We start from the raw sequence: 22,217 nt of genomic DNA, 5'->3' as shown, positions 1-22,217 counted from the left end.
TCTGCACTGCATCTTGGATGGGAAGCAGTAGGCTCAGGACATTGATGGATGAATGCAGGTAAATCTTCTTGTGATGGCATGGAGTGCTACTGTTCCATTCTCTTTAACAAATATTTTAGAGTCAGTGCAGTTTGTGGAAGCTTTGCTGGAATTGCTGAATATAACTCCAGCTGGGGCACACTTGCTTGACTGAAGCTGAGAGGTGGTAATGGTGGTTTTGTACACTTGCCTAGGCAGCTGAAAATGGCAACCATTGAATGTGGGGCTGGAGCAGAAATATCCATCTCAGGATAGCCATTTGGAGTTTAGGACAGTGCTAGAAACAGCACTAAGACAGTTTATGGAAATGGTTTAGGAACAGTCATGTTTTTTTCTCCGAGAACCTATGGCAAAAGTGGCAGCTGGGAGCACTGGTCTTTAGTTGTCATAGCTTGACATGCCAGAACTCATCTATTACTATGCATAGGCAGTAACTTGATGTCATGATCTTTACTTCAAAATCTGCTCCATTTTCCCCACTTCCCAAAATTCTTGACATGCCATTGCCCTGAGGCTCATAGGCTGGATAGCACCATCTGCTCATCCTTGTCTTTGTCCTGTGTACCCAGTTCTCCCATCATATGTCTCAGCACATAAGTCAGGGCTGCTTGCACAGTCCGTGCCTCTACCCTTTGAATTCCTTTCCTCACTGTCCCAGTTGCAACACAGCTATGTCAGACTTTTTGACAGACTCCCACACAAAGCTTTGTTCCTTCCCAGATGCCCCCTATCTCTCTTCTGCCAGTGAGGTCCTCTCATCCCCTTGGTGGGTGATGTGACATTTACAGGAAGCCAGTCAGTTGGCACTGGCTACCTGTTTTTGTGTCACCTCTCTACAACAGACTATGTGTGCAAGCATGAGACTATTCCCTATCTTTACATGCTTTGTCACTCACCTTGATAAAATTCCCAACTCTTCCAATCAGGGCCATGAATTCTAACACATGCTTGTCCTGTGTGGCCATGACCACAACTCTGCCCATTATGGTAGCACATATTTAACTTGAAAGCCTTAGGCAGTGTAAGTCACCATCACTGATTAGTTCTGCAATATTTTCCCAACAGAAGTCTGGGGGAAAAAATCAGTCCCATGCTATTTGCATCTTTAGTAGTTGTGCATGTTTTCCAGAAAAACCATAATTGCCTGACAAGTCCTGTGTCTCAGGGTCCTGACTATGATGACATCTCAGTCCTTTTCACTCACATGTGTCATCAATGAGGCAGGAACTGCAACCCTGTACATGTCCCTGGGTGCAGAGGACAACCATCCTCACATTGCTTCATAAGCTTTTCAAGACCCAGAACACTGATTGTTGCTTGCAAGGCTAGCATCTTTCCTTCTCCAGCACATCTGTGTTTCACAGGTCAAATCTCTGCCCTACTAAAGCAACTACTTTTATAGCCACTGCTCAGTATTCCCTTTCTTTCTTAGTGGGACCACTGTCCATTGCATTTACTTACTGCCAGTTCAGGGGGCTGTAGATTCATGTAGATTGTTGTGCATCAATGGCAACAGCTACTCCATTCATATCAGAGTGGCAGACAGCAAAACTCTAATAATCTAGCTGTTGATCCAGTTGCCTGGGAGCTGCTGGTAAGAAACAGCTGGGTCAGCCAGCAAAGAGACACCAAAGTAGTGTTCCTCAGATTTTGATTCCGAAGCTTCTTTGATGCCCTGATTACAACTGTCAGTTTCCACGCCCCTGGCATTATTCTGGCCTGGCCACATCAGAGACAGCTGACAAAAAGCTCATTTCCTACCTGATAAAATTAAGATGAGTTACCTTGAGTGTAAGTCACCTTATTCTTGCTTTAAGTCACCTTATTCAGTAAAGCAAGAGGGTTCAGGGCCCTCTTGGTAGAACCCAGTCAGGCAGTGGTGAAAATTAGCTGCCCATCTGATGTGTCTGTAAGGTTTAGCCTAACACATAAAGACTACTTTCAGATCAGCTCAGTTGGATGCTGCTTATCTTCAGCCCTTTCCAGCTTGAAAGACTCCACTCCAGACAGCAAAGCTGTTTACTGCTACCTGAAGCAGAAGGAGAGAAGAATACAAAATAAGCAGTGAGGTATCCTTGCCCCGCACATTCCCTGGTGTATGTGAGAGGAAATTTACTCCTGCAAGTAAATTAAAAGCAGAGGATGTGTCTGGGACTTGAAAATCTGCGTCAGACCTTTACTGCTTGCTTTGTCTATTCCTGGACCAATGTGACTAACAAACATCTACCCCCGGTGTGCTGTGTTATCCCTGCAGTCATCATGAAATCCAGAAATGTACTGTGATATGAAACGCATCTTTATGATATAAAGGACAATCTAAGAATCTTTCAACAAGCTCTAGGGAAGAATTCACGTTTCTCTGCTCCACTCCTGCTTCCAGAGAGGAAGAGGGCAGAAAGATTTTTTTTCATCCACACTTTCAGAGAATAAATACAAGCAAACAGGAGCTGCCCAGGGAGATCATCACCCCACCCAGTTGATCATGAAGAAGCAGAACTGCAAGGTCAGCTGAAAGAATGAGAGGAGTGTCTTAGGGTGTTCTGGGAAACCATCCTAAGTCAGCCCTAGCTGTTGTTCTGCAAATGCACTTTTTTTGTTGTCTAGTGATTCAAAAAAGGGTCAAATCAGAATCTCTGTACCATGCCTGAAGCAATCATTCTCTCATCAAACAATTTGGTGGAAAGTTAAGCCTCAACTCCTTTAGCCACCATATATTTTTAATACTAACATAATTCAAATCCTAGATTATTGTCCTCTTATGTGCTTTGCAGTGATTAATTGGTTAAGACACAGTATTGTGTTCTTGTTGCAAGAAAACCAGAGCAGTGTAAGATCCTCACCTATAATGGAAGTACAAAGCAAATGGATTGATTTTCCTTTTTACATTCCCTAACTACTGTGATGGAGCTCAAACTGAGGCAGCTGAGAAGCTTTGCTCATGGGGTGGGGTGGTAAATTAAATTAATAGATTAATACAAAATAATTTTTAAGCCCCAGGTCTGATTAATTTGGAGTACAGTGCCAGAAGGTATCATGGAGTTAAAGAACCTAATAAGGTTAGAAAAGAAGGCTTATACATATAGCTAATCAGAACATTCACTGTCCTATTAAATAGGATAAAAACTGAAAAGCAAATATTACATTTTCATGCTTGAGAACCACTAACTGGTTTGAATTTTTGAATAAACTCTAAGATTTTCATTTCCCATCTATAGCCATGTCACATAAGTGACTCAGTCATTCTTTGATCATCTGGTGTATTCACATCCTTTTCCTCTTTGTTTTTTTCTAGCTCATGAGCTCACAAATTCTAGCAAAAATTCTTAGTAGTCCCATAGAGTATGTCTTTTATTTTATTCCAATATTTTATTGCAAATAAATTTGCTTCTGTGCACCAGGTCATGTAGTTGTTTATATATCACATTGTCATCCTCATCCCTTTTGAAGCATCTTTGAACTTGACAGTCAGTAGGTCACTCTGACTTTTGCATAGGGCTATTAATAAAACACTAAACAAGCTCCATTCTGAAATTATTCCTGAGATATTCTACTAGTGATCTCTTCTGACCAATATCCTTCTCAGCAGAACCCATTTCATCACATAATTGTTACACTGTATCGTCCCCTTCCTTAGCTTAATCAAAAAGGCACAGGCAAGACAGAGAATTGTATTGAGTACAATGATTTTGGTGTCTCTGGTGCCTCAACACAGCTTCTATCGGGGTGGAAGTTACCCCAGAGACTTAGTCCTACCTCATTCTTCCACTGCCAGCAATTCACTGCACAGATGTGGTTTGTGAAGGCTTTGGGAATGATCTGAGATTTTTACCTGAAGCATTTTGCCACAGCTTGTATTAAAGAGCAGACATCTTATTAGAGGACTGGCTTGTGCTTCTGCATAGTTCAAACCCTGACTTTTTCAAGCAAATAATATTCTGAATCATCCCTCTGGTCCTTAGTTTATTCATTTTCAGCCTAATTTCCAAAGGAAATGAGTCATAAGTACATATGTTTTCTGCTTGCCTGTCAGTCCCCTCTCAGTAACTTTCAAACCTGTTGGCCAGCTCGATTTGATTGGAAGACAGATGTATCAACAATACTAAATTAACATGGTATAAATGGAGGATAGAGAAGAAGCAGGGACACTAGAGGGTGGTGCTTAAACTGCCTCTATGTGGTCTGTCAAAGCTCAGGCAGGTGACAGCCTGGCACAGGCAGGGTTAGTTTGCTGTTGCTGTCAAATCACTCTTCTCAGTAAGTTTGTTCAATGTATTTTTAAGGAAAATAAGGTTGAGGACTTTGTTTTACACCTCTCTTCAGTTAGTTAGAAGACAGTTGACTTAGGCATTCTCTGCCTCTTTGATTCTGTCGGTTGTTCTCTCCATCCCTCACACAAATACCATTAAGGTTTCACTCTGTTTCAGAACATCATTAAAATGGAAAGGCTTTGGGCTACACTGGACCTGGATAAAATATAAGAATGAGTAATTAATTTAATGAAGGAAATATTCCTCCTCATTTGACATCTCCATCTTGCCAGAGGAATCTTTTCAGCTAGGGAGAGTTCAAGGAAAATCCAAAAGCATTTCAGTCCCTATCAATTTTACGTGGTAAACCTCCTCTCCACCCCTCAGCAGACTCTGCAATGGTCACCTCTTTCATGTGTCCTGGGAGATGAACCATGAGCTGCCACAGGGCACAGCACACACAGATGTTATCCAGCCACATCACTGTGCCTTGTTCATGGTACAGCATAAAGTGCTAGCTTTCATCCCAAACTGAGCATGCTGTGGTAAGCCAGGCTTGAGGCCATCGTGGCAGGCACAACTGTCTGTGACTTCATTGGACAACCTTCATGCTGTTCAACTGCATTTCACAGTACCACTGTCAGTTGTTTGAACTACCATGAGCAAAGGATGCTTTTCTCTTCAGCAGAGAAAGCAGCTTGAAATCCCCCATGTCCTCCAGAGTGCTTCCCTATTTACAGAAGTCCTTCTTTGTCTCATATGGGTTTTGAAAAAATACCATCATTCCATTAAGACCTTAATTTCAGTGTTTAATATATTCCAGTAAGAATTATAAATATTTGATAGCACTTATTGGAGTTGACTGCTGCTGAACACCAGACATTTACTAGATGGTTGTCCGGTGTTGCTGATCTCTGCTAAATTCTGTGTACTTTCCCCTTGTGAAAACAAGTCAAGAGACAAGATTCCTTCAGTGGGTGTCAAGAGCAATATGGGGCCAGAGGAGGAAAGGGTAGAGTGAGGAAGAAAGGAAGGTGCCACAGTGAGAGAGTAAAGCAACACAAAGTGAGCAAAAGCAAATGGCAACAAAGAGGCAGTGGAATAAATAGCAAATGGAACAGATCTGAAGGCCAAGCATGTCTAGTTGACTGGACTAGACTGGATTAGATGAACACTGATTCTAAAAGATAAAGACAGGTCAAAGATTACGAGACAGTCATAGAGGAGGAAACCTCCAGGTTGTTTAACCTGGCAGATTAACAATAACAGCATTGGCAAAAACAAACAGAAGGAACTTCCACCTCTTCTAATGTGGCTGCATTAAGAGCTAGTATTTATAGAATGAGAATGTCGTAGCAGTTAAAACCTGATTGAATCTCTTGCTCTATCAGTGCTTTGATAGGACTTTACTCCTGCCTCTCCTGGCTGAGAAAAACGAGGGCATGAAGATTAGAAGATCATCTCCATGTGAAGCTCTTTATTTTGGTAAAATAAAGATTTGCTGGTACACAGCTGGAGGCAGATTTTGGCTTCAGAAAATTCTTGTTTGCTTGAAATCTAGTTTTTAACTACTGCTTTAATATTATCACAGCCAAGAATTTCAGTAAGCCTCTGGTTTTGATTTGAAGGACTAGTAACTACAGGAAGTGGCAGGCCAAAATACTCTTACAAAACAGAAGCTATGGGGATCAGATGACAAGCTGGCTGAAATTCCTTGCTTCTCAAAGCCTTGGCCCTTTGAAGGAAAACTGCAGTATTACATCACTTAATTTGTGACAAAAAGAAGCAAAAATCACTACAAACTTACCTTAAAGTAGCTTAAGAATCATCTTACAGAAATAATGAACACTTTTAAATAGGCTCTTCAGACCTACAGAGGTCTGAGACAGCAGAATATAAACACATAGCAAAGGCTAGCAGCCATGCTTACCTGGTCCCATGTCTGGCCAGGATGTTGCTCTGACATCCTCCAACGGGACCTTCTGACAGGAATTAAAACTAAATGGCAGCTGTCAAGGGCAACTCAAGACTGTTCATGCTCTGCGTGTTCAGGACAATCAAGAAAGGGACTGAAGAGCTGTCAGGAGTCTTCTATCCATACCCATGGGTGGTACAAGAGTACAGATAAGACATATATCCCATTTGCTTAAGCTGTTCTTAAGTATTTGCAAAGCTATGAACCTTCACAAGTCTCTTTCAAAGGTTTACTCTTTTCACAGCTATAGAGTTTTTCCTTGCTGAAATGTAAGCCCTCTTCTTACTTTCTTGAGTAAGAGCAGAACAGATGGTTTCCTGGTTATACCCTTCTTTGCATTTGAGTTGCTTTTTTTCTTTTTATGTGGATGAAAAGGGTTAGCCTCTCTTCCCTCACTGTCTTTGTGAGGCCCTGTCCTCTCTGGACCACTTGTTATTGTCAGGGTCCTCCTGTGGATTTTCAGAAAAATTGCTTTCCAGCTACTTGTTCCCCTGCTTAACTTACACAGTCGTTTTTTTTCCTGCATATCTATAGGACTTTTAACTTGCCCCTGTCAAATTGCATCCTGTTTTTATCAGAACACCACCACCAATTTGTGGGGATCCTTTGGAATTCTGCCCCTACCTTCCAACAGATACCAGCTCCTCACATCAAGGAGTTACCAGCAAATTGACAAGACAGTCTGCAGTTTGTCATTTAGGTCTGTATTGACAATACCAAGTACCATGGGGCCTAGGACAGGTCCGTGCAAACTCTACTTAATGTTGCCTTTTATTTTGTTAACAGAATTAAGTCTATTCATTTAGACTAGGCTCCTTCAACTTGCTTAAGAAAATGTCACTAAAATTTGTCATTTAACTAGCGTAAAAGCCAAGATATCTACTATTTTTCCTTTATCTTCAAGATTGATCACCCTGTCACAGACTGAAGTTAAACAGATCTGTTCTGACAGCTCATATTAGTCCTAGGGTGGGCTGCCAGCTACAAAAAGCCTGACACACAGGCTCAGCAGCTCCTTTGAGAACTACTAAATACCTTTTAATGTACTGTGGTGGAAGCACCAGCATACTTCAGTCACTGCTACTGCCTCTCCCTCTCCTAGAAGAGCTAATTGGAATGATGAAGTCAGGATCTTTCTTCTGGAAGGGGTATGAAGGACTCAGGAGCAGCAGAGAACTGAAAGAGACCATGCTATGTATTGGAAGGAAAGCACTGCCAGGATGGCAGGAGGGGGAGGAACAGTTGGTATCTGTTCACAAATTGAGTCAGGCTGAGAAGAAGAGGAAGGCTGTTTGGAAGAGGTGGCTCACTTTGGGCTCTACAAACATTTGTGGATCCACAGTTCATTTAGCATTAATCCCTCCCTATGGAGAGAGGCAACCTGTCATACAGTTTGGATTTTAATTTTCCACCCATTTCCCTGCAAGCAGAAACATACGGGCATGTTTAGGCCTTTTTGGTACCTGGAGAGGAATAAATGAGAGCCACTGGCTGGAAAGTTGTACTGTCATTGTGATATTCCCTTTTCATCCCATTAAGGTTGTCTGGGAACTAGGAGTCAGCTGATCAGATTATTGCCAGACATTATCAAGCTGTCTATAATTAGCTTTTTATTGGTGAGAAGCCAGAAAATCCTCTTTGTTTGCAAGCTTGGACTATAGAGAAAGAAGAGAAATATTTAATGGAAGAGATTGTTTGGAAACTGTAGATCCTAATTAATGTCTCAGTCTAGCAGGGAAACTGCATGTAGCATTTCTCTGAAAAAAAAAAAAGATACTTTAAGCATCCTCTTTTGAGGAATGCTGGTTTGCATTCTTGAAAGGCACAGCACACATGGAGCTCTGTGGAGATATGGGTGCTTTTCTCAGTTCCTCTACTACAGACTTCTTACATTCACACGTTATATGGCTCCTTTTAGTGCCAATCTATTGAAAATTCAACACGACTTAAAACATAGGTTAAAACTTGGGCTGTGCCTTCTACATGTAGCCTGTGTAGTTTACAAACTCAGGATCAATAAATCCAGAGAAATTTGGATAAGCATTCCAGTAGAAGTTCTTTTTATGCTGTATATTAAAATTACAGTATTTAAGTCCAAGGTGACTTTAAATCTAAAATAACCCTTTACATTTTCAGCATCATCTTGTGAGTCACAAGTTATCTGATTTATTTTAGAAGTGAATTATATCCAAATTACTAACATATGACTGACATTTTCAGTCTCATATAGTAATGGTATCCCTTTTAATTCTTCCAGTGGACATTTTAAACTCCATGTGCTTTTTGGCAACACCATGTACACAGTCTGCAGCAAACACATTAATGATACATGCATTAGTGGCATGGTTAGAAGGTTGCTGTCTAATCCAAGACAAATAGTTTTTCTTCTCATCCCCACCCCCCCATCCCCCCCGCTGCCTCCTGTATGATTTGGGTTTTGTTATTGTTGTTGTTATATTCCAACAATATCTCTTCCCAAATGCTTAAACCAGAATTTATCACTACCATGTTTTCTCTATTCTGAGGAAGAACATCACCATGGAGGATACCAAGCCTTCTGAAATACAGGACTCTCTTAGTCTGCCCTGTTATTTTGAGTCTTAAAGAGATGTGAAAACAAAGCCTGTTCAATGATATATGAAGGTCTTAATCAAATGTCTGAATAAAACCCTGAAGGAGTTATATTAAACTATCAATCATGTTTCCCAAAGTAGAACCCCAGAGCAAGAATAGGAACCATCTTCCTGCAATTAAATAGATTTTAAGTGAACTGCTGGCTGCTATACTTAAGGTGAGATCACATCCGAAAGCAAAGTATTTTGCAGAGTTTAATTGTGCTTATTTCTGGGAATGACACTGTCAATTTATGAAATACAGGTTGAGTTTGTAGTGGTTGGAGTGCCTAGCACTTGCTAAAGAGGAACAATCACGTATGTTGTTAAACTCTAGTGGCAGAGTCAAGAATACAGTAAAGAGGGAATATCTACTTCAGGTTTAAGCAGTAATTAGTTTAGCTACTTCTCTCTGCATTGCAACTAAACAAATCAATGCGAGCTGGTTTTTCCTTCTAAGGGTTGAAAATAAATGTCATTTGGATTCAAACCTTTCTGCACAGGTATATAAGAGTGGTTCAACCACATGACTTACCATTAACTCTTGTACAGGACACCTGCTCTAGTCTCCAGGGAATACTTGGAAGGGCAACCTTTCAGCAGTGCCAGTTAGTGTCCTTTGGTGATATCTCAGCATAGAAAGAGGTGATTCAGAGCCAGGATGTGACTGTGGTTAACTGATCTGCTAGAGATGCTGCTGCTGCCATACACAGCTAGGGAGGCTGTTTTCTTCTGCCTGGATTTCACTGCTATAAACGCTCCTCTTTGTCTCCAGGCTGCCTGCACTGTGTACTATGTGCTACATTGTCCCAAACTCTTAACTTCACATCTCCACCCAGACTTTACCTCTCCAATAGACATCAGCTATCACTTATACACTGCTTTTACCAGAAACCCCTTTCTGTGCCTCTGCCCCCCATCTTTCTGTCATAGCTGAAGCAACACTGCTTAGCTTGGTTTCTACTTTCTGCTCTTTATTCCTGTGACCAGCAAGCCAAAAAGAGGATTTTTGTGATCTCAATGTTTTCAGATCACAATATTTTTCTAGATCAGATTGTGCCCAGGGTGGACTGACTATTGAAAGGATTTGGGTACCATATTCTAAAGCATATTTCTACAGAGTACTATATGCAGTACCATACTGGTTTTATTTTCAGAAGGTTATCAGTTGGCCAGCTCAAGATTACCTTGGGGATAACAGAAGGCACTTGCTTGACTCAAAGGATACCTGCCAGATTTCCTTTTGCAAAGCCAAACGATGAGGGCATGAGATGCATCCAAAGAGGCAGTCACCAGAAATCTTTAATAAGGGAAAAATAAGCTATGTTTCCCTAGTCTGTTTTTCAAAGATACCTGAACAGTCTTGTCCGACATTTTCTGAAAGCAGACATCAAAGGCAGATATTGCACATGGAATATTTTAGCTTATAAACTTAAATGACCAGCAAAGTTATAAGCAGCTGACTTTTTCTTTCAGTGAAAGGCACAATAATATCCTAAAAAGAGGCAATGCAACCAGCTTACCTGAGTGAAAGCAAACAAAACAGGAGTTTGTTAAACATGATTTTGCAACCCAAGATTTTCCTGTAAGGCAAAGGCATTTTCATCTCAGTGTGCTGAGCCCAAGGAACATGCCACAGGGTAGGGATGCTTGCACAGCCCTAATGCTGCTTGCACAGTAATTCGGCCCACTCTTTAAAGTGTTGTGTAACATGGATAGGCCTTGAGCCTTACCTAAAATGGGAATTTAGCCACTGATATAAAAAGTGTCCAGACAATTTTTCTGGAATGAAGATTTGCCCTTTGTTGAAATTTCCAAGCTAAGCATGGCTCTTGATACTGTTGTTCAAAATCTCCATGTTAAAACCTGGACATGCTATTCCCAGACTTAGTTCTTAGCTCAGCCAAAATTAGAGGCCAAAAGTTAGGGCCAAACTAAGTTTTTTGTGTAAGCTGCAGAGGTATTCTCAGAAAAGAATTTTCTGTGGTAAGATGTTAATTGACAGCACTTTCAGTTGAACTTCATTTTGAGGGTTCAGAGAATAGCTATAAAAGTAAGGAAAGCTGAAAAATAAGGTGTTTTTATTTTTTTTAGTAAGAGATTCCAGATGCCACTTTATGCAAGCTAATGAAGAGAAGACGAAGGACTTGATCAGAGTCTCAGAATATCAACACAACAAGGATACACAGGCTTTTCAGGGTACTGTGTGGCTATCAAATTGAAGCTAAACAAAAAATCAGTATAAATGTATTAAATGTATTAAATGCATTAAATGTAGTGGTGTTTCCTAAACAATTGTGGTGTTTCCTAAACAATTAAGGTTATTAGCCTTTGGAATAAAAAAGCTGTCATGGATCCCTTCTCACTGGTTCCTGTCAAGCCTAGACAGCTTCCCAGAAGATACTCTGAAATTCAAAATTATTTCAGGTTGGAATAAAGTAGAATCCAAACCCCTCAACTGCCAGGATTTTAGTTACAACTTTCCATCATTGCTAACCACAGCTTCTGGTAAAGGTTAAAGGTGTAGATATATTTCAGCTCCACAGGTGCTTTAATCTTTGTTTTGCTTAACCTTGTGCTGAACAGGGCTATACAAATCAGCTCAGTTATCTACTGCTATCAGATCTGTACTGCATCTCTCAAATGGAGATGGCTGGCATAGATCTGAATTCACAAATTAAAATGTACAAATGCAGTCTTAACATTACTCTTGTGAAGAAAAACAGCCAAATTTCCTATTTCTTTGCTTAAACATCAGCAGTCAGTTGGGAAGTGTGATGGACGGGGCCCCTCCTCTGGAGCTAATAGCATTAACCTTTTCCCTGTTTCCAAGGCACATTACACCCAGTAGTTTCAAGATGGGTTTTGTTTTGTTTTATTTTATTTGATTTTATTTTACAACTGATGGAGATTCTTTATCACTATGTGACTTACACAGGCTTAAAATTTAAGAATTACTTATTGGTTAAGCTGACACAATGAATCAGCTGCCAAATTGAGAATGATAACCAAATATGATGGATAACCACCACATGCTGCTGGAAGCAGGGCAAGCAACATTTCTGAGTGGGGGAGATGTGATTACCAGGTGCTGTATTACAGTGACAATGAGACCTGCAGGGAATGGGAGACTATAGTTTGCCTCTGCAAGTAAAAAGCACCCTTCTAATCAGCAGAGTTACTGGAGATGGTGCTGTGCAGGATCAAGCCCATTCAGTTTTGAGAAAGCAGGAGGATGATCGAGATAAACCTCTAGATTTGGTCTCTCTGAGTGAGCTCTGTTCCTCAGAGGGATTCACCAGGGGCCTATTATGAACTTAGAAGGAATGTGATAAGGTGTTTGATGTGGTAAAGAAACACTCCTACCCAGAGTTACACGTCTGTTTAGGAAAACAACACATTTCCAAAACAATTCTCCCTGAATTCTGACTGAATTAGGTAAGAACTACAAAGATTCCGTGTCTCCTCCATTTCTGAAAGCTGAATTACTCCAGTATTTTCATTGGATCACAGTAGATTAAGATCATTTTAGGCCACCAAGAACTGGAAGCACGCATGTCTAAATATTTATAAGGGAGATACTCCCTTCAGGTTCATTTCCAACAGCCGCTTCCAACACTGGCTCTCCAAGTGGCCAACTCTTCCAGCAGAACTGCTTCCTGCACATCCATCTGCTCCATTTGTTCAGATAAATACACATCTCTCCTGCTGGCCATGTGGTGCTGACTTCTCCCTGCCACGTGCACAGTTAGCAGGGATGCCCTGCAGAAGCTTCACTATATGAGTCACAGAAAGAATCCAACTAGATACCTGGAAACCCATTTGGGTTTATGAATTAGCAGGATCTAGGAGAGTTTTCTTTTCAACCAATACGTGAAGCAAGTCCACTATGGAATTACTGAGTTAATATACATGAATAGACCGCCTGTCATTTTTCAGAGTCCTTTCTGTGACTCTTACTGAAAATACAAAGTAGCAAATGAACAGAGAGACTGAAATCCACCCCCTAGTTGCTCTGAAGGCAGTTCCACAGAACGTGAAAAGCTGGCTCTGATTGGCAATGTGCAGAAAGCTGCTGCCACTGCTGTACATGCTACTGGTCAGCAGATAAACAAAGCAATCCTGTTTCCAGGCAGTGAAGCCAGCAGTAAATTTACACAGCCATCTTTTCAATAGCTTTAAAAAAGAAAGAAAAACAAGGCACAGTCATTTCAAGCTCCATTAGAAACAGAGTGAGAAAAATCAATGTATGACAAATAGGAAGGGACAAACTCTGGATAAAGAAATGCCACTAAGGTTTTAGAAATATATGTGTTTTTTAACTGGCAATCAAATAACAAATTATCAGAAGCTTTCAAAAGACCTATGCACGTAACGGCAGGAGCTGTTAGAATATACTGACATTTCAGTATTTAAGCAAATGGGACAAAGCTCTTGTTAGTAATGGCTCTGTCACTTAACATACCAGCAGTGGGACTAGTCCTGCAGTCCTTGTTAAACACGTCTCTAGCATCAGTGCTCCGATGGTTTGGAGATTATGATTGTTCCCAGCAAGCTGTTTAAGCTTTGAAGGTGTACTTGGGTCAAAAATATATTCTGTCCACATTAAGTGATCCTGGATTTGGACTAATTTAGGTTGGAAGGAATCTCTGGAAGTCATCTAGCCAGCTTCCTCATGAAGTAAAATGTGATACAGAAAGGGTTGTAGGGCTTACTCTAGGGGTGTGGGGAAAGGGAGTGAAGAACTGCATCATATTTCTGACCCAACACCATATCCTCTCAGCTGCAGTTACCATGCAAGAAATGAAGTCTGGCTGTTCATTGGTGACACCTGACCTGTGATGACTTGGATTTCCAGGAGCACTGAGTCTCCTCCTTGCCAGAGACACATAGAGTAACACCACCTGCCATGGGAAATTTCTCTCCATGCCCTGGCACTTGACACTGCCAGCCTCTGAAGTGATCCTTTTAGTGGCATTCTGCCTTCCTCCCCCAAATTCTGTCATTCTTGAAGTTGCCTTGGATTGCAGCACTGGATTGCAGCACAACTTTATTTCCCTGGAACTGTGACTGCACCATGTCCTATTCTTGTCAGTGTTCCCCAAGCTATTCCTAGTGCTCAGGTCACCTGTATAAAGTTTAGCCCACTGGAGCAAGCACTACAGAAAGCCATGAGCACAGCTGTAAAGCAAGGCTCAGGGATCTTCCCTTTTCCTCTTATTTCACTCCTAGTTGTGGGAAATTTGCAACAGGCAATTTCTTCAGCTCCTAGACATTTATGCAACAATTGTCCTTCAGCACATAGAACCCTCAACATGTTTATTTACTGTTTGCCTTTTCCTTTCGGAAGTCTGCAGAACTCACCTCTGGGAATGAACTTGTGTTGCAGTGCTTAGCAGGAAGCAGGCAGCATAGCATGTTTATTCCCTGTACCACAACTCCAGGTGTCTCTGGTTTGCTGACAGCACATTCCAGCAGGGCAGAGCCCCTTGTCATTTCCTATAGCAAACCTCCATACAGGATCTCCTGGATAAAAGGCAATTACGTATTATTTTTAAACCTAAGAGTCTTGGATTAAGCCAAATACAAAACCTGATCCAATTTATCCCCCTTTTTCCTTGTGGGATAACTGTTAGTCTGCCTTTTTGTACTTTCCAGAGCTCCAGCCCTCAGCTGATTTCACAACAAATGAAGCCAGCCACTGCCACGAGACTGTGTGGCATTCCAGAGCTGTGGAGGGGTGTTTATGTTCTCCCTCTCTCCCTCAGTGTTTCACGTGCCTATGTGTGTCCCAGGAGTAAACACAATCCCTTTGCTTTGCAATGCTAAAAATAGAAGCATTGGTATTTAAATTGCGAACAATCGGGTTTAGCAAACAATCCATATGGCTGCACCCTTTGTGAATCACGGGGCTGAGTCATTTCCCTCACCTAAGCTGCTCTCTTCTCCTGTGCAGATTGCAAGAGCAGGGGGAAATCCAGCACTAATGTTTTCCTGTCTGTCTGTCTGCCATCCTCTCCATGCCCTGCAGCCTGCCTGCTCCAGGCCGAGCTGGTGAATTACGAGAGGGTGAAGGAGTACTGCCTCAAAGTGCTGCAGAAGGAAGGCGAGAACTTCAAGGCGCTCTATCGATCGGGAGTGGCATTTTACCACCTGGGTGACTTCAACAAGGCCCTCTACTACCTGAAAGAGGCAAGATCCCGCCAGCCGACAGGTATGGGGAAGGGAGAGGGATGTGGCTTTGCACTGAGTGCTTTTGTATTTCTTTCCATGAGACGTCATCTGTCCCTGACTTGGTTGCGTTGATTTCCACGGGGATGAGCGTGACTCACTGTGTGTCCTTGCCTGGACTCCCCTTCAAGCACTCGTGGGGAGTGCAGCAAGGTTGCAGTTCCCAAAGATTAACTGCTGCCAAGGCTGCAGCATGACCTGGAAGATGACAGTACCGCTGGAATGCTGTCAGTGTGGAGAGGATCCTGCCTCTCTTTTCCTCACTAACTTATTTTTGAAGAAAGCAGGGTGGGGAAAGAGTGTACCCCAACCATTAAATTTTCTGACTCTTTGAGAAAAAGCTTTTTCCCCTTAGCAATGCCAGGAGACTATTTGTCATCCTCAGTAGCCTTCTGCATTCTCGGTAAGGAGTTAGTATTCTGCTTTGATCAAGGAGACAGACATTTACCCACAAAGAATTCATCAGGATGCTTCAACTTCTGCCGTGAAACCAGCCAATTGCTTGTTAAGTATCTGTCATCCATCTGTCAAAACCATACAGTTCATTTGGGGACAGCAATGAAATTGTATATCCAAATAACTGAGCCTTGCCAGAGCAACCATCTTCATGCTAACCTGCCCATCCTCAGAAGGTGGGTGACAGGCCAGAGATGAGGGTGAGGCAGAGATGATGCTTTTATTTTTCAGAAATCATAGGGATATAACACTGTGGTTTTAAACAAAAAGGAATTTTGTAGAACTCAAAATTAAAGAATCTCAGGAAATTAAAATGGAAGCCACGTGCAAAGAAAATCCTACAGAGCATCTCTTCATATGAATCCAAGAGGAAAGAGTGAGAACTGGGTGTGAAACAGGGGCAAGCCTGGGTCCTGGCAGAGCATGGTGGAGCTGATATTCATTGAATTAGAGGAGGGGAAGGGAGGCTGTTGGAGTTGGCTGTACTTGATGTCCTACAGGCATTGGCCCTGCAGGGCTCCTGCAGTGGCTGTGCCCTGGAGGACCATCAGGGAGGGTACACTTGGGAGTGTGCTGGGAGTCTCCTTCCTCTTCCACCTCCCCTAAGGGTGCTTGGTCCCATCTGCTGTGCTTGGCCATGGGCTCCGGGCAGTCTGACAGCACAGCTGTGAGCCCCACACTCCCAGAGCAAATGTGTCTAAAAGCTCAGTTTAGCCTATTTTAGTTTACAGTGTGCCCTTCTGCTTTCAGCCCTTGCCAGAACCAGGAAATGGAGAAGCATATGCAAGAGAAAAATAGTCAGTGGAAAAGAAGTTATACTAACCTTGAAGTTTTGACCAGGCTCAGATGTGAAAAATTTATTTTAGCTGAACGACTTAGCGTCCATTTTTAAATATGTTTTTGTGCTCCCTTACCACCCCCCTCCTTGTAATACTATTTATTTAGTATTTCTCATTGCTTCTTGACATAAATACTAATTTATTCAACAGCAACAACTTCAAATACCACTTGCTACAAAAACATACCAGAAAGTGTCCCTAAAGGGCCTTAATGTATACAAAACCCAGTTCTGGCCTTCAGCTCTGCATCAGACTTTTTCCTGTTATTTGTAGACCGTTCAAGGCTGTTGTTCCACTGTTTTATTTATGATTATGGAAAACTTGAAGGGCATTCGGGGGAAAGAATTGAATATGTACAGTAAGAAAGGATGTGACTGTTAAAACACAGTAATAGGAATCAGGTAGCACTATCAAGAATTATTATGTGACCTGGAATAAGTCAGTGTCTCCACTTTAAATATCTCCATCTGCAAAGTGTGATTGTTTTCCTTTATCTGAGGTTTCACCAGGCTCACTGATTATTATTGCAGTCATGTTCAGTGTTGTTTTTTTGTTGGGGTTTTTTTTTTTCTAATAAGGAATGGTTTTGGCAGAAATTACTGGCAGTTATTCTCTTTGGTGGGAGAGATTTTGAATGGTAAAGAGGAATTAGTTAGCAAAGGGGTTTAGTGTTCTAAAGGGCTGTCAGCACAGCAGATCCCTTACGGCTATTCACTATCTGCCCAGGGTGAAGGAAGGTTGGATTTGGCCTGATTTCTTGTGCCACCTCCAAAGAAAAATCACAAAAGCAGATGGAAATAACACGAGATAGTTGTATAACCCTCCTACTAAGGAAGAGGGAAGCTGCTGTCAAGTCATGTAAAGCATGCATGGACCTTCCATGAGCTCTGTGTCCAGAGGTTGGTGCAGCATAGGCAGCCAAACATGCACCTTCTACAAGCCTTGTTTAGCCCTCTCCTCCTGGGGCTGCATTGTCTGGGCAGGGACTGACTGGGATAGACCAGACCATCAGCTGGAAATGTCCTGGTAATGTCAAGCAATGGTCTCTGCCATCCCTGTGCTGGGAGCCCACGTTCAGGCGTCCTGCAGGCTGCCCAGACCAGATAATTTTTGTGCTGTGCAGGCTCACGGCTGCACTCAGGCATTGCCTTCCTGCACCCCTGTGACTCAGAAGTCCTGGGAACAAAACCCAGGCCATGGTGTCTGCACAGCAGATAAGCAACTGGGCTCTGAAGCTATAGGGGAAGCAGAAAAGACCTTTAAAATAGCATTAGGCCACTCTGCAGAGAGACAGAGGCACAGTCTTAAGAGCCAGGAAACACATTCCCATTGCAGCTCTAGCAGTACCTCTTTGTATGGGTCTGACCCCTCATCTCAGTTGTTGTTTCTTGTTATTTCCACACCAGCCAAAGGGAATCATTTCTCCACTGAGAGATGAGAGTCTTCTCATTAACATTTACACATAACTTTGAAATACTTCTGCAGGCAGTGCAGTATGGTGCAATACTATTTGGTAGAAAAAACTTGACAGAGCTCCACTCCTGTAAACAGTGTTGCTCTCCATATTTTTCCTTGGTAAAACAATGGCCCTCACAAAGGGAGCAAAACAGGCCAAAACCATCCTGAGAGATCTATAAGTAGCTTGCAATGGAGCATTTCCCACCCTCTGTCAGGCTGCACATTATTTTGCCCATGGCTTCCCAGGCATATGGAAATCTCCCAGGTGAGTGAAGCTGTGCCATCAGCAGTCACTACCTTACCTGAAAGCCAAAGGAGGCTGGCAGTCTTTCCCAATTATGACCCCACTTCTGCCCCCTCAGCAAGATGCTGAGTCCTTGTGGGCCCAGGCAGGTGGGATTTCCTGACATGCCCATGCAGTTATCCCTTCTCACCTACACCAGGCAGGCCTTCTAAGCGTGTGCCTCAGTGGTGGGGATGTGTACTTGGAGCATAGCCCATCAGAGCCTAGAAGAGCAGAGAGCAGAGGTCGCAGTGAGATGCAGGCAGCACAGCAGGACCCTGCTCAGGCTGTGTGTCCTGCCCTGCACTGGAGTGAGTCAGCCAACTGCACCCATTTAATTTTAAGGCTAAAATTCAGAGCTACCCCCTCAACTGAATTTCTTCATTCCAGGAGGCTGCACAACTAAAATAATTCTGTTTTTTAAAAAGCTGCTTTAAAATTTGCTGGGCTGGTAAGAAGTACTAATGCATAAACAGCCCAGGATGCTGGTGCATCTTGTTTGACAGAAGCAACAGCAGAATTCTTAGCTCATTAAAAATGTCCCAAACAGGTCAAGTAACTTAGTCATCGAATCCCACCCTCTGGAATGCCTAGGATGATGCAGTTGGGCCTGCAGAAGACTCAGCAGGGAGACCCACCTCACCAGAGACAACTTGAGAAGTCACAACAGCATGGCCATGGCCCACAGATGCCCCGTGGCATGTTTGTGGATAGCTCTGTGTGGCAGGAAATTGATCTGTCTGTCACTGATTCAGCACTGGCAGAGGGCACAGTAGAGATGTCCTCATCTTTAAAGGAAGATTTGCACCCACAACTGCTTTGGGGGGGTGCAATACCTGCACTCACTAGTGCTGGACATATTCCCAGTAATTTGTTCATCACTTTGAAAGCTGAAGCACTTCTCATTTCCCTAGCTGCTGTGGAACACATTGCAGTTTGGATGAGGAGGAGATGAGATTGCCCTCTGATTGGACTCTATTGCACTTCTGATTGGTGTCTCAGGGTCTAATAACTTTAGTGGACCAAGCTGGCCTTGGATGGCTGTCAGAACAAGGCTCTGAGCAAAGAACCATTTTTTAATCGATACAGAAGTGAAAGTGGCTGTGTTTTTACTTGCTTGCTTCTTGTACCACATGGCTTTTGCCACTTCATGGGTGTGAAGTTACCTAATGATTTCATGATAGAAATCAACTTGGTTTAAGAGAGGATTGACCATGACTGCAGAATCATTGGCTCTGTCTGGAGACACATACTCATTTAGATCAGCCTGTGATTCAGGGTGAATGGGTTCCCTCAGGGCTGGAGATAAAGCCAAACTCTTGTAGTCTGTGTGGTGTGTTGATGCTCTGAAATGCTAGAAGGAAGAAGGCAGCTCAGCTTATCACCTGCACAGTGCTGGGATATCACAGCTTTCTACTAGGATGGATCAGTGGTTCTGTGCCCCTAGGAACTTCATTAGACAGGATAGACAAGGCAGTATGCAGCATATAGCATATGACAAAATCGCAGAAAGAGTGTCATGGTGGAAGGACATCCAAGCAGAAAATTTTAGGGGTGAAGGGGTACAAATACAATGTGAAGGATGCTCTTCCAAATTCTATTCATCATGGAAAAACTTGAAAAGAGTGGAATAGGCTGTAAGTAGAGTGGGAGAATAAAAAGGCAGAGTGTAACTGTACACAAAATGCCTTTAGGGGCTTGCATGCGGGTACTGCAGGAAGAAAAGCCAATGGAGGTGTGCTCTTCCACAAGTATAGGCAAGGATGGCCTGGATAGTTTCAGTTGTGTGAGTTCAACTGTGCCAACCAAGAGTAAATGGAGAGAAGGTAAAAATTAGCTGAGGCAAGACTGTGAGGAACAGGGACGGTGTGTGCAACTCAGACCACGCTCTCCAAAACCAAAGGTTCCAGGTTCAGTTCAGAGCCCCTTCCAACTGATGCTGTTCCAGCACACAGTGCTAGAGCTGTGCTGCTCCCCTATGATGCACCAGGGATGAAGGTGCATTCTGTCTGTGTGCCACAGGGAGCTGTGTAACCACCATACCTGTGTATGTGTTCTTTCCCTGCAGATACCAATGTCATACGATACATCCAGCTGACAGAGATGAAGCTCAGCAGATGTTCCCAGAGGGAGAAGGAAACCTTGTGAAAATGAAGCCACTTCAGCTGAAGTGCCCAAGGGGGAACATTTCCTTTGTAGAAGCTCGTTTGGTGGATTTTCCTGTTTGCTCTGCCTCATCCTCATCCTCATCTCATCCATCCACTCTCCCTTGCTCTTCATTGAATACCAGTTTTGAAATGAAAGAGACTTGGACGCTGGATATGGCTGCTTGCCAACCATGGTAATACCCTTTCCCCATGGCAAAAGAGCACAACAACTACAGCCAGCCTTGTTCCCAGACAGTGTCACACACCTGGAGTATGCAATGCTGAGGGACCTGTCTGGTCCTGAACTGCCTGCCTTTTACCTTTTAAGGAAGCAACCCCTAGAACAACAACTTCCTGACCAGGCAAGTTGGAGCCAGAGGGTTTCTGCTCTGAGTGATCACTGGAGCTTGGAAGAGCTAAGAAACCAAGAGAGCCACTGGTCATTCCACAGGGGACAGCAAATGCCTTTTTACCATCAGTTCCCTCTGCCTGCTTCTCCAGTGTGTATTATTGGTCTCCAGTGAGAGCTCACATGCTCCCAGTCTAATGTCAGTGAAAACTGTTTCTAAACATCCTCTTGATGAAAGCACAGAGTACCCTATGAACCCCCTGCAGAGCTGTCCCAGTGCCAGAGGAGAAGGCTGTGGGCCACCACAGAGTGCTGAACGGACTGTGAAAGCATGGTGTACAGTGTGAGGGAAAAACTGTGAAATAATTCATTAAAGGCAAATAAAAATTATTCATAGGCAACAAGTCCGGGCATTGCTTTTCAAAGGAGCCTCTTTGGTTCCCTGTGTCCAGACAGACAACATTAGCTAGGGAAGGGGTAGCATGGGGTGGGAAACAAGGGATGTCTCCATTCTTACCTTGGCTCTACCAATGCCTTGCTGTGTGATCTTGGGCAAGTCACTTTTAGCCTCTTGGTGCCTCGGTTTCCCTATCTGTACACTAGGGATAATACTACTTCCCTACCTCGCAGGGGTGTTGTGAGGATGTATCAGTTAATGTTTGTAAGTAACAGTACAGTGGTGTACAGTGCTAAGTATTATTAGTACATTGGATTGAGGTCTTGATTCTCCCACCTTGTGTTGGTGCTTCCTGTGTCCTGTTTTTTTCTTTTATAGGAGAATGTGGTGCTGATAATAGGGCAGGACCAATAGCTTTGGAGCCTATTTTGGCAGCCCAGAGACCTTTTCCAGCAGTTTGATCTTCTCTGAGAGCTGTCTCCTTGGCTCAAAAGTCCTTTTCAGAAACTGAAATGGGATCAGTAAGTGCCACAAACATATTTGCAGTGTGACTTGCCCAGCAGTGGCCCACAGGGACGTGTTCCCAGTAGCAGGATATACATGAATGGTTTCATCCCATGCTGGTCAGTGTTAAGTGAGCATAGCCAGAGTTATTTCACTTGGCCCTCAGCTGAAACACAGAAACTGAAACAGAGCTGAACAAAGTTTGGCCAATTGCTGTGTGCTTTGGTTCCAGAACACATGGTATCTGCAGACAATTGACTATGGCATCCCACATTCCAGCTGTGGTATCTGGCCACATTTTTCTCCAGCCAAAATTCAAGAGAGTTGTTAGAGAAACATCAAGAGAAAAGGCAAACTGAATAAAAGCCAACAGTGTGCACTGGCAGCCAGGAGGACCAACTGTGTCCTGGGGAACATTGGGCACTGTATCGCCAGCCAGGCAAGGGAGGGGATTGTTCCACCCTACTCTGCACTGGGACAGCCTCACCTTCAGTGCTGGGGCAGTTTTGGGCAGCACAATATAAAAAAGATACAAAGCTACTAGAGAGTGTCCAAAGGAGGGCAACAAAGATGGTCAAGGGCCTTGAGGGGAAGCTCTGTAAGGAGCAGTTGAGATCACTTGGTCTGTTCAGCCTGGAGGAAACTGAGGGGGGACCTTGTTTTCAACATCCTCACTACAG

The 22,217-nt window shown here is 43.1% G+C and overlaps 1 protein-coding gene across 1 annotated transcript in view; it reads left to right on the top strand.

Moving 5' to 3' along the window:
• The window catches only part of TTC9 (tetratricopeptide repeat domain 9), a 28,295-nt gene extending 6,927 nt beyond the window's left edge, over positions 1-21,368 (top strand). Inside the window, exons 2-3 of the mRNA XM_005522531.3 lie at positions 14,905-15,087; positions 20,209-21,368. Coding sequence (XP_005522588.2) covers positions 14,905-15,087; positions 20,209-20,288 — 263 coding nt within the window. The 3' untranslated portion in view covers positions 20,289-21,368. The remainder of the gene's footprint in view (positions 1-14,904; positions 15,088-20,208) is intronic.
• The last annotated feature ends 849 nt before the right edge of the window (positions 21,369-22,217 follow it).

This window comes from Pseudopodoces humilis, chromosome 7 (genome assembly GCF_049639895.1).
Source record: "Pseudopodoces humilis isolate 2021_Gansu_Grassland_sample_001 chromosome 7, ASM4963989v1, whole genome shotgun sequence".
NCBI lineage: Eukaryota > Metazoa > Chordata > Aves > Passeriformes > Paridae > Pseudopodoces > Pseudopodoces humilis.
The sequence above is the reverse complement of the archived record's forward strand: the minus strand, read 5'-3'. Positions and strand labels throughout refer to the sequence as shown.